This window comes from Gasterosteus aculeatus, chromosome 14, assembly GCF_964276395.1.
Source record: "Gasterosteus aculeatus chromosome 14, fGasAcu3.hap1.1, whole genome shotgun sequence".
NCBI classification, from domain to species: domain Eukaryota; kingdom Metazoa; phylum Chordata; class Actinopteri; order Perciformes; family Gasterosteidae; genus Gasterosteus; species Gasterosteus aculeatus.
This window is the reverse complement of record NC_135702.1, coordinates 1651027-1663526: the sequence shown is the minus strand read 5'-3', so window position 1 is coordinate 1663526 and position 12500 is coordinate 1651027. Positions and strand designations below refer to the sequence as shown.

Sequence of the window (12500 nt, the reverse complement as noted above, 5' to 3'; positions counted from 1 at the left end):
TTATTACCGTGACATCACTCGCTTTGTGTATCGATGTTCTTAAAACCACAATAAGTCAGTATCACTTCATTAACAGCGTTCCGTTTGATTCTAAAACTGCAGCAATAAACGTGTCAATGAGGCGGCTGAACGGAGGCCATGAAGACACACGCAGTCAATCTGTGTCCCCCAGTCCAGTGCACACGCACACACAGACACACACACACACACACACTCACTACCAGTCACTACATTCATCACTGCCAAGGTGTGTGTTTAGTAGCCATTTTGGCTGCAGAAAGTGCTCCATCAAACTGGCTTTCCTGACATATGGAGTGTGTGTGTGTGTGTGTTTGTGAGTGTGTGTGTGCGTTTGTGAGTGTGCGTGTGTGTGTGCAGAGTGATGATGCCCGTCAGAGAGATGAGTACGACCGATATTGGATTTGACAAAGATCTGCAGCCTGCGCTCGTCCCTCAGCTCCATCTCTCAGCCTGTGAAGGGAAAAAACAGCAGGTTGAGGGTCAAAGGTCAAGGTTGACCTTATTACCTCATCATAGAAATGTTGTTGTGCGGAAAGAGATGCTGCCGTGACGTGTTAACGCATTGAAAGTCGGCCTGTGGCGTGTTCCCTTTGTTTGCTTCTTGTAACAGGTTGTAAATATGCAGCAGAGGCAGCAGCCACGAGCATAAACACACACGAGTACAACCAGACGCTGCATTATTGATGTGTGATGATTTAACTGTGGTTGTCTCTGTGCAGAACACGCTTCACATGCAACCCTCACATGCAACCTCACATGCAACCTCACATACAACCTCACATGCAACCTCACATGCAACCTCACATACAACCTCACATGCAACCTCACATACAACCCACACATGCAACCCTCACATGCAACCTCACATACAACCCTCACATACAACCTCACATACCACCCTCACATACAACCCACACATGCAACCTCACATACAACCCTCACATACAACCTCACATACAACCCTCACATGCAACCTCACATACAACCCTCACATACAACCTCACATGCAACCTCACATACAACCCACACATGCAACCTCACATGATACCTCACATACAACCTCACATACAACCTCACATGATACCTCACATGCAACCCTCACATACAACCTCACATGCAACCTCACATGCAACCTCACATACAACCCTCACATGCAACCTCACATACAACCCTCACATACAACCTCACATGCAACCTCACATACAACCCACACATGCAACCTCACATGATACCTCACATACAACCTCACATACAACCTCACATACAACCCTCACATACAACCTCACATGCAACCTCACATACAACCCTCACATACAACCTCACATGCAACCCTCACATACAACCTCACATACAACCTCACATGCAACCTCACATACAACCCACACATGCAACCTCACATGATACCTCACATACAACCTCACATGATACCTCACATGCAACCCTCACATACAACCTCACATGCAACCTCACATACAACCTCACATACAACCCTCACATACAACCCACACATGCAACCTCACATACAACCCTCACATACAACCTCACATACAACCCTCACATACAACCCACACATGCAACCTCACATACAACCCTCACATACAACCTCACATGCAACCTCACATACAACCCACACATGCAACCTCACATGATACCTCACATACAACCTCACATACAACCTCACATGATACCTCACATGCAACCCTCACATACAACCTCACATGCAACCTCACATACAACCTCACATGCAACCCTCACATACAACCTCACATGCAACCTCACATACAACCTCACATACAACCTCACATGCAACCTCACATACAACCTCACATGATACCTCACATACAACCTCACATACAACCTCACATACAACCTCACATACAACCTCACATGCAACCTCACATGCAACCTCACATACAACCTCACATACAACCTCACATGCAACCTCACATGCAACCCTCACATACAACCTCACATACAACCTCACATGCAACCTCACATGCAACCTCACATACAACCTCACATGCAACCCTCACATGCAACCCTCACATACAACCTCACATACAACCTCACATACAACCTCACATACAACCTCACATGCAACCTCACATACAACCTCACATGCAGCCGTGCTCCTTTACGTCCACGCGGTGTCCTCTGGCTGCACCGTCTCCTCGTGTCGTACTTTATCCCACTGCCGCTGCACACGGGTCTCAGTGGTACTCGGTGGTACACACATTATGCGGAACATGTTTTACTTATATGTATTACTTTGACTTGAGTACATTTAGCTGATGATACTTTTACTATGTTTTTGAATGCAGGACTTTGACTTGTGTCAAATGCTTTAGTTAATATTGTGGTATAAGAATCTAAATACTCATTGTTATGCGCAATGGGTTCACTTTATTGAAAAAGGGTGTGGGGGGAGAGGGTGTGTGTGTGTGGGGGGGGGGGGTCTTGGGTGAGAGAGGGAGTGGGTGTGTGGGGAGGTTGGAAGAGAGGGTGTGTGTGTGTGTGTGTGTGTGTGTGTGTGTGGGGTGTGTGTGTGTGTGTGTGTGTGTGTGTGTGGGGTGTGTGTGTGTGTGTGTGTGTGTGTGGGGTGTGTGTGTGTGTGTGTGTGTGTGTGTGTGTTGGGTGTTCAGCGCCGTCGGTCCTCGGTTCACTTGCGTCGTCGGAGCCGCGGAAGCTGCTGCAGCGGGCGGACGATGTTCCGCACGAACCAGACGCGGAGTCACCGGAGAGAGCGGCGGCTTCCAGCGTCCCCGTGACCGGGGAACAGACAAGCGACCCACCGTGCGATGCCTCCTCCTCCGCCGCCTGCGCGCCGCTCCACGCCGGCTACCGGAGGGACACTTTGACGCTGCGCGTGTCTCCATTTTTGTTTGACTTGTTCTGCAGACATGATGAAATGGCAGCCCCGGAAGAAGGTCAGTGAGTCCACTTCTTGTCTCCAAAAGTTGCGGCCGGAATGCGGCGTGAATGCGCCCCGCGCCCACGGACACTTTTACCGGGGCAAGCCGGTAATAACGCGCGCGCCGGAGGGGGACCCCGCGGCAACGTGTCGGTGTGGGATTATTGGGGGATTATTATACAGGAGGGAAAAGAATTCCATAAAGTCGGTTTAGCAGCTTAGTTAGTGGGGGGGGGGGGGGGGGGGGGTCATATTCCAGAAACAAATCCTCCCGAGACACAGAATGCGCCTCGTAGTCGACTCATCTGATCATCTCCGCTCAACTTTCAGGCTGCACCGTTTAATACGTTTAATCCATTATGAGCACCGGTCCGCGTACTGGTACAACGTCTCATACAGACGGTCGTGGTCCCCGGAGGATGAACCCCGCGGCCGCGGAGGGTCGTCGGGCTCTCTGGTTGAAATGTCTGGTCAGCTGTGGATTCCCATCACATCTGGTTCTGACATTCATGCTCCCCAGAGGATGAACTGTGATCCCATCACATTCTATTCTGGTAACCCTTAACCCCCCAAACCATATTTTTTAATATTTTGATGTTTGCATTATGTGTTACTTGTATACTTGTACACGCTTTACGTCCTTCATACTGTTTTAAATGCTCTTTAATTATTAGAGGAGCTAACCACCTGTTAGCGTTAGCATTCACCTCAGATCAGCTGGTGGCCAGTTGTTGTTGTCACAAACAAATGTTTGGTATTTAAAATCCTGCTTCTGTCTATTGAGTTCATGGCGATAGCCGGGGGGCCACCCCGGGGGGGGGGGGGGGGGTTTCATGCCAAACCTAATTCCGTCTCCAGCTCAAAGATCACAGGGGAGAACGTGAGCCCCCATCTTCAAGTGGTGGATCCAGCTGTGGGGGGCTCCTCTCATCCCGGGTGTGTGTGTGGGGGGCTCCTCTCATCCCGGGTGTGTGTGTGTGTGGGGGGCTCCTCTCATCCCGGGTGTGTGTGTGTGTGGGGGGGGGTCTGAGAGGAGCAGACGGTCAGCTGTTAGCCTGCTAATGGACACGATGAGAGGAGGAGAGCGGCCAGCGACTCATCCCATATAATTCTCTGTAAACAACACCAGTTGTCTGGATGTTTGGATTGTGTGTGTTCGTGTGTGTCTGTGTGTGATTTCGAAATGCTCCTGCAAGTGAAGCAGAGAATCTTACATTTCCACTACGTGTTTTTGCACTTTGCACAGATTGCTCAGGGTGCATAAGAAGAACAGTGCAGACGTTTTGTCTTTGGCGTGTTGCTGTTTGTGTCTCGGGTCGAACGCTCGTCTCCATCGTGGACCTGAATCCATTCCTGTCTCCCCACTTTGTCCTCGCCGTCGTACGCGCCTGTGTTGAATGTGGGTTTCTTGAAGCTTCATCCGCTTTCTGCCTCTTTGGAATTTGTAAAAATGAATAGAAACAAGCTCCCGTCTTAGAGATCGAGAAGCTCACAGAGACGTTGATGTTGTCAACATATCGAGCTAACCTCTTTATTAAAGGTTTCAGTTCATTCTGGTCCACGCTCACAGAAAGGTTCAGTTACGCTCTCTCTTCTCGTTACAGTCATTCACAGCGTGTCCAGGAAACACGGATTGATTCCACTAAAGACTGAGCCACCAACATGCTAACGGGTGACCTTTGTGAGAACGCTCCCGCCAATACCAAGTTGACACGCAGACCTTCAGTTCAAAGGTTCACGCTGTGCTTCTACTCTTCTGTGCATCTCGCCCTCCGGAGACACGCTGGGTGACATGTTTGGAGAATTAAAACACGAGGAAAACTAATGAGGTTGTGGCGATGATTCTAAATAAATACACACGAGGACTTATTGGCGTTCAGAGCGAGTCCTCCTCTTAATATTCACATCATAGCAGAGATATGTGATGAGTCTGCTCGGGAGCCCCAATGGACGCCTGTGGAGCAATAGAGTGTGTGTTTATTTACACGATCTCATTTCTTTATAACCCTTATATACATTATACATGATCATTTGGTCTGTTTCCTTCTCTCGTCGTCACCACACTGAATAAATTTGCCTCTGAGCTGAGATGTTGGCAGAAATCCGCCGTGTGTTCCTCAGCGCCATCAGGTGGGAAATGATTCTGTGTGTGTGTGTGTGTGCGCTCAGCGTTGTGCGTTCCACGTGTGCTTTGTGAGGACACAAATGGGATTGGACCAGTCGGGGGGGGGTAGAGAGAGGACGGAGAACACCTTTTTAAATGTTTTATTTAAATGAGCTATGTGGCACTGGAATGAAAGATAAGCCGCAGTCATTATTCTGTCAGCGAGGCTCAGTTAAACTGTGTGTGTGTGAACGTCCCCTCTGTTATTTGTGTTTATGGGCGATTTACATTTGGTATTTGTCAGCCTGCTAGTTATTTTCCAGCGTTGCTCCATTGTGCACACTTTTTAAATGTTTGTTGGCATCAGTTGCCGGGCAACCAGCGGACCCCCGGACGCAGGCGCACGGAAATAAACACACCAGGTACAACGTGTTCGTCTGTGAGCGTTCGAGTCGCCAACGGGCAGACGCTAGCAGTTTCCCTCCGTTTCCAGTGGTTGTGCTAAGCTAAGTGAGCCAGCTAGTGGTCGTGGCTTTACATTTAACGCACAGGAATGGTATCGATCTTCTTGGTTAGCGAGGGATGTGACAGGGACCTCTCTCCCAAGGTCCAGTGCACGAGGACGTCACCTACAGACCTCTGACGTGATGATCCTTCAATCAGACTTCAGACATTGACGTCTCCCCAGTGGATGAACCTTTTTTTTTAAATGCTTTGACAACAGGTCCAAAAAAAACCACACTAAGTCAAAAGATGTTTTGAAAAGACATTAAGAAAAAGTAAAAAAAAAACATTCAAAAATCAAAATACGTTAGGGCGAAAAATTTAATGGAAATTAATATAGATATATTTTTATTAGTCAAAATTTATTTTTGAAAAAAGTGAAAAAAACAGAAAAAAATAAATATTTTTTTGAAATAAAAATCCAAATATTTTAGGTTAAAACATCTAATGGAAAAATATTTTTAAAATCATAGGTTTAAAAATGTTTTGAAATAAGTTTATCCCTCCATGTCATCTCCAGTGCGTCTTAGCGTGCAGCCGCCTGCTTTCAGTCACCGGCGAGCAAAACAACAGAAGCGGAACATCGGCTGTAAATAATGTGGATAAAAAGCTGTTGAAAGCACGATGACTACGTGTTATCGGTGTGTGTGTGTGTGTGTGTGTGTGTGTGTCGCTGCATCCATTGCTTTGGGGAGGTGCAAATGTCACTTCTGAAAATGCAAAACCAACTGAGTGTGGAAACGTCCCCGGAGACCCGGGAGAGCAGGAGGACGGAAACCTCTCCAGAATATATGAAAGGTGGAAAACATCACAAACCTTGTTTTACAACGAGTGCTGGACGCACACACACACACACACACACACACACACACACACACACACACACACACACACACACACGCCATCCAGTGCCTGTAATCACATTCCAGAGCGTTTCTTCTGCTAAATTGAATGGTAATTGGCAGACAATGGCCGTGACATCACAATTCACTAGCCGGCTCCTCTAAATTGAGCCTAAAGTGGGCCGCGCTCGCTGAGGTGCCCCCCCCTCCTCCCCCCTCCTCCCCCCTCCCCCCCCCTCCTCCCGAGCCTAATGAAAAAGAATGGAAGGAGAGGAGAGAGCGAGGAGGGAGGGAGGTGTGCTCCCTCCGGAATAATGATTTGCCATTAATAATCATTGCGTGTGATCAACGCGTCTCTCCAATGATGTTCAGCAGAGTGACGCCAAAATAAAAGCACACAAACCAAACAAAGAAGAAAAGACAAGAGGAATAAATAAAGAAACAAACGCTGTGTATCGATACTCAAAGAACGAGCGATTCCAAAAGGAAGTTCCTTTGCTGGTTGTGACAAGTAGGCTACTGCTGCTTTTAATGTACGTAAAAAGAAGCTCTCCTACCTCGACAGTCATCGCTCTTTATATTTGTTGCTCAAGTTCTTCCAGTAAATTATCTATCGGATCTCATACATTTCTGGAGAATCTCCTGTTTAAACTTTCATGCACATCTTAATATTAATTATTTAAGGCGTATCCGTTAAATATCTGAATGGAGAGCCTCAGATAGCAGACGGCTCACCTGTCAAACGAAGCATCTGAAGCAACTTCGTTCCTCCTCCGAACTTTCAAAGGCCTTCAGGAGAAAAAGACTCATTCGCTGGATGTAGAGCTAATAAAACGAACCTCAGTGTGAACATGTAAATGTAACATATGGAGATACGCCTCTACTCAAGCACACAGAGTAGAAGAGTAGATTCCTTGCTCAGGTTTTCACACATAGAAAAGGGATTTGCTGCTTTATTCGAATTTAGAACGTTTGAGAAAGAATAAAAGGAGTCGGAGGAGGGAACATGGGGGCGTGTTTTAAAATGAGTCCCTCTGTGGGCGGGTCCAGCTCCACCTGTCACTCCAACCTCTCCCCTCCTCCCAACGAAGTGAGTATTTGTAATATAAAGTGTCAGGCGGCGTCCTCTGTCTAGTGTGTTAAAGCTGCATTCTGTGCAGTGACCAGCAGGGGGCGACTCCTCTGCTCCCATAGACGTCTATGAGGAAATGACTCTACTTCTCTGTAGTGACCAGCAGGGGGCGACTCCTCTGCTCCCATAGACGTCTATGAGGAAATGACTCTACTTCTCTGTAGTGACCAGCAGGGGGCGACTCCTCTGCTCCCATAGACGTCTATGAGGAAATGACTCTACTTCTCTGTAGTGACCAGCAGGGGGCGACTCCTCTGCTCCCATAGACGTCTATGAGGAAATGACTCTACTTCTCTGTAGTGACCAGCAGGGGGCGACTCCTCTGCTCCCATAGACGTCTATGAGGAAATGACTCTACTTCTCTGTAGTGACCAGCAGGGGGCGACTCCTCTGCTCCCATAGACGTCTATGAGGAAATGACTCTACTTCTCTGTAGTGACCAGCAGGGGGCGACTCCTCTGCTCCCATAGACGTCTATGAGGAAATGACTGGATCCGCGCCTCTGTTCTCTTCGCTTTGACCCCGCCCCCCCTTCCCCTGCAGGCACATGTGTACCCCGAGGGTCAAAAGGTTACTTAGGCAATCAAACGCAGCACGACACACGACACACACACACACACACACACACACACACACACACACACACACACACACACAGAGGTGCAGCAGAGACCGGGTGAGTGACAGTCTAATTACCCGGCGAAGGAGAAACAAAACCCTCCACTGTACTGCAGTTAACAGGATCAGAAGGCCTTGTGTCCCCCCCCCCTCCTCCCCCCTCCTCCCCCCTCCTCCCCCCGAGCATATTCTACACAGCAGTGAGGAGAGAGGCAGGCCTGAAGATGGGGGCTGATACGTGAGAAGTTCAGAAAAGGGGGAGAATTGCTTTTGGTCACTCAGGGAATAAACCCAGAGGATAAATAGGATGCTTCTGTGCGTGTGCGTGCGTGTGCATGCGTGCATGTGCGTGCGTGCGTGCATGTGCGTGTGTGTGTGCGTTAGAGATCAGGTGTTTTGTTGAACAGCTGCCGATGACGTGTGTCGGTAATAGAGGAAGGTGTGTCAGCGGCTCTTCAGGTTGACCTCCAGAGGTCACGCTTCAAAGGGAGGCTTAATCTACTGTACACTTCATCACTACTGCTGTTACATCCACTGAGGGGGGGGGGACCGGGGGTCGGGGGGGCGCGACATATTCCATATACATCAATGTGACAAACCGACTGCACTCGTTTAGCCACAATTTATTTTAAACCAACAAGTGACAACAAGGTTTCCTTTTCCACCCGCTTTTTTCCCTCGATCGGCATCCATCACCATCAGCCCCCCCCCCCCCCTTCACCCCCCCTCCCGACCCCAGCTGCTCGTGTTACGTCTTTATTGGTCCCACTGGAAACGGTGGTTAGGACAACTCCAACTCAATTATTGCATCTGAGGCAGTGAAACAATGATAAATATTCATGCAGATTAACCAGAGGAGAGTTGATGTGTGTGTGTGTGTGTGTGTGTGTGTGTGTGTGTGTGTGTCTGTGTGTGTGTGTGTGCACGTTAGAGGGTTACTACACAAACAACACCTGTCCGGTCCCGTTCTGTTCTCGTGTTCATTCACATTAGACCTTCACATCTTTATATAGAAACTGACCCGTTGTATTTTACCGTTTTCTTGATTAATTGTGACATTGACTCACATCCCAGACGTGTTCCACTCTAAACGTCTCACATGGTTTCATTTAATAACAGTTGTTCCACCCCAAAGAAGACAAGATCCAATCCCTCACAAACGCTCCCCGGGGCTCTGGTCATCCTTCACACGGGGTCATGAGGTGCATTCCATCCTGGAAAGCGGCGTCCTGGCGGTGCGGGCGGAGCTTCTTAACGACTCCCCCGGACCCCCGCCGGGCTCCTAAATAATGATCTCACGCGGCGTGATGCTACGTCGCATCACGCCGCGTGAGGAAGTAGCTCCTCTTTAGCGGCCAAAGCTCAGAACTCAGAACAAAAAAAACGACGTCATGACAACGACGTCCCCTCCTCGTCCACCTTGCGTCCTTGCTGAAACACAGCGGCTTGATTGGCGGGCGCGGCGTGGCGTCCTGGAAGGTTCTGCATCCACTTTGAGTTCGGGTGAGACGAGAGTGAAGGTTTGAGGCAGATCGTCCGATTTGCAAAGACATCAATCTCTATCACGTCTGCTTTAAGCGATCCTCTGTCTCTCTCTCTCTGTCTCTCTGTCTCTCGCCCCTTGTGTTGCCATCTGTTGTCGATTAATGTGAGTCATGAGCAGTAATTGAAGCATCTGTTCATCCTTTAGTCTGACATATAGCCCCCCTCTCTCTCTCTCTCTCTCTCTCTCTCTCTTGTGAACACACTCGGTTGGTTCTGTCCTCTTTGGTCCAGGTGGAAGTATCTCATCTGCTGGATGGATCCTCAGGACCTTCTTTTCACCCCTTCATGAGGATGAATCCGGCTGACTGAACTGTGACTTTCATCCACTAAAAGTCAATAAGATTCTTTGGTTGGATTTGGGATAATTGCAGAAAATAAACTGATGTCGAAATGAGGCGCCGGGACCTTTTAACCTCATTGATCCGTCAGTGAGTCAAGCTAAACGTAATGATATCAGACCGTGGTGACGATGGAGGGAATCACCGCAGCACGACTATGCTGCAGATTCAGCATCTTTGACTTGTGTGTGAGACTGTCTGGACGCCCCCCGCATGCGATTAGCACGCAGCGTAGCCGCACTAAGCTAACGGGCAGGTGTGTGTGAGCAGGAGGCCGTCGCTTCCTGTCAGTCTCTGGCATGTTTACACACACACACACACACACACACACACACACACACACGCAGAGACTGTATCCGTCTCCAGTGGTCACAGCTCACCAGCGGACGCCGAGGCCTCAGAGAGAAACACACGCCGCCGCCAACTCGGCGGCGAGGCGGCTTGATTATCCGGGCGCGGCGTCCATATGTCGGCCCGGGTCAGAGGGCGAGCTGCTTGGCGGGGCGGGGGGGCGGGGGCTTGGCATCGGTTGCAGAAGCTGCTTCTTATTGCCCGACAGAAGGTGTCACAGTGCTCCTCCGACTAGACGCTGACGGGCTGGAAGGCGTCGCAGGAAGTCAGAACCGTCAAATATGTTCAATGCTTTACAGCGTGAGACGGGGTAAGACGGGTCGGCTCGAGCGCCCCCCCCCTTTGACTTGTATCCACAGCCATTAATAGCTACAGTGAGGCCAGCAAACACACGGTGGGTAACTGGGAATGATGGAGGAGTAACTAGCGACCATTTGTCCCAATCAAATCGCTGGCGCTGAGAAGTGGGTGTGGCTTCTCGTGCAGCTGCGAACGAAACCACCATCACGTAGTTTTTATTGATTCGTCTTGATCCAAACTCCCAACCTCTTCCTCCTCCCGCAGGCCTACTTCCGCCAGGGGGTCGCCCTGCAGTACCTGGGTCGTCATGCCGACGCCCTGGCGGCGTTCGCCTCCGGCCTCGCCCAGGACCCCAAGAGCCTGCAGCTGCTGGTGGGCATGGTGGAGGCCGCCATGAAGTCGCCCCTCGGAGGTACGTGGGGGCACCGGAGGCCGAATGAGACAAAGAGGAGGGAAGACGCAGACGAGCTGAGAGCAAAGAGAAGAATCGGCGCCTCGTGATGAAACATTCACGCGGTAGACTAGACGCGTGTCATCGATCTGCTCACCCCAGTGCTCCCAGTGTGCATCTCCCTGCAGCGTGACCACATGCAGCCTGAGCGGTGCTGCGGAGAGGGCGTCTACTTTTGGTGTTCGGGGGGGGGGGGGGGGGGGGTGGGGGGTCCTCACTAGTGGGGAAAAGCAGATGTTTTGTTATTTTAAGGCCTTAACCCACATTTCCTTTTTAACTCGAGTATCGTCCTGATAGAAGTTGCGGCGCGGTGGCGTGCGCCGTGTTTCTGCAGCATCCCTGTGCAGGTGTGATGCATTGTGGGAGCTCGTTCTGCTGTCCGGGGGGGGGCTGCAACATAAAAAAAAAAGCTTCAAAGCAAGCACGCCTCCAAAGCCCAGACTCCCCGTACGGGGCGTCACCTGGAGCTGGCATGCTGGAGTACGCAGGGGATATGCCTTATTATGACATCATCACTACGGCAACGTTAACGATGTTGGTGTAAATGCTGCCCCCCCCCCCCCCCTCCAGAGTCCCTTGAGCCGACCTACCAGCAGCTGCGGAGGATGAAGCTGGACAAGAGCCCGTTCGTGGTGGTGTCCGTCGTCGGCCAGGAGCTGCTGACCCACGGTTTCCACGCCGCCTCGGTGGTGGTGCTGGAGGCGGGGCTTAAGATCGGCACGTGCTCCCTGAAGCTGCGCGGCTCCGTCTTCTCAGCGCTGAGCTCCGCCTACTGGGCTCTGGGCAACGTGGAGAAGAGCGTCTTCTACATGCAGCAGGACCTGGAGGTCACCAAGACCTTAGGTATGCAGGAGGGGAGGGGGGACGGGGGAGGGGGGACGGGAGGACGGCGGGGGACGGGCGAACCTCACGCGCTCTTCGTCTCTTCCTCCGCAGGGGACCAGCCGGGGGAGTGCCGCGCTCACGGGAACCTCGGCTCCGCCCTCTTCTCCAAAGGCAGCTTCAGAGAAGCGCTCGCCAACCACAGGAACCAGCTGGTGCTCGCCATGAAGCTCAAGGACAGGGAGGTGCTTGGGGGCGGGGGGGGGGGCGGCGACCATGTACATACCTGCGTACGGGGCGGAGGTCTGCTGATGGGTGTGAACGTTGGTCTCTTGATTCTGGGCCTTCAGAGCGTTTTGAGGAATATTTTGTATATTATTCATACAAAGGTCAGAGGTCGGAGGTCATTGGGTCATTTTGGGCTGAAGTGAAATGAATGGAATTGCAGTAATTATGTCTCATACTTGTATTTGTTGTATTGTCACAGATCAGATTGAGTCATCAGCAGAAAAAACGGGTTCAAATATCATTCAAATCGATTACTGATTAGAGATCAACTTC

The 12500-nt window shown here is 50.5% G+C and overlaps 1 protein-coding gene across 3 annotated transcripts in view; it reads left to right on the top strand.

The window, feature by feature from the left end:
* ttc28 (tetratricopeptide repeat domain 28) overlaps positions 1-12500 on the top strand; it is a 38746-nt gene that overhangs the window by 8531 nt on the left and 17715 nt on the right. For 2 of the 3 annotated variants that reach the window (XM_078088749.1, XM_078088748.1), the window contains exons 3-5: positions 10931-11078; positions 11688-11960; positions 12054-12184. In XM_078088749.1, coding sequence (XP_077944875.1) covers positions 10931-11078; positions 11688-11960; positions 12054-12184 — 552 coding nt within the window. Of the gene's footprint in view, positions 1-2523; positions 2949-10930; positions 11079-11687; positions 11961-12053; positions 12185-12500 lie in introns of those variants that run through there. The other variant, XM_078088750.1, reaches the window with a different exon arrangement.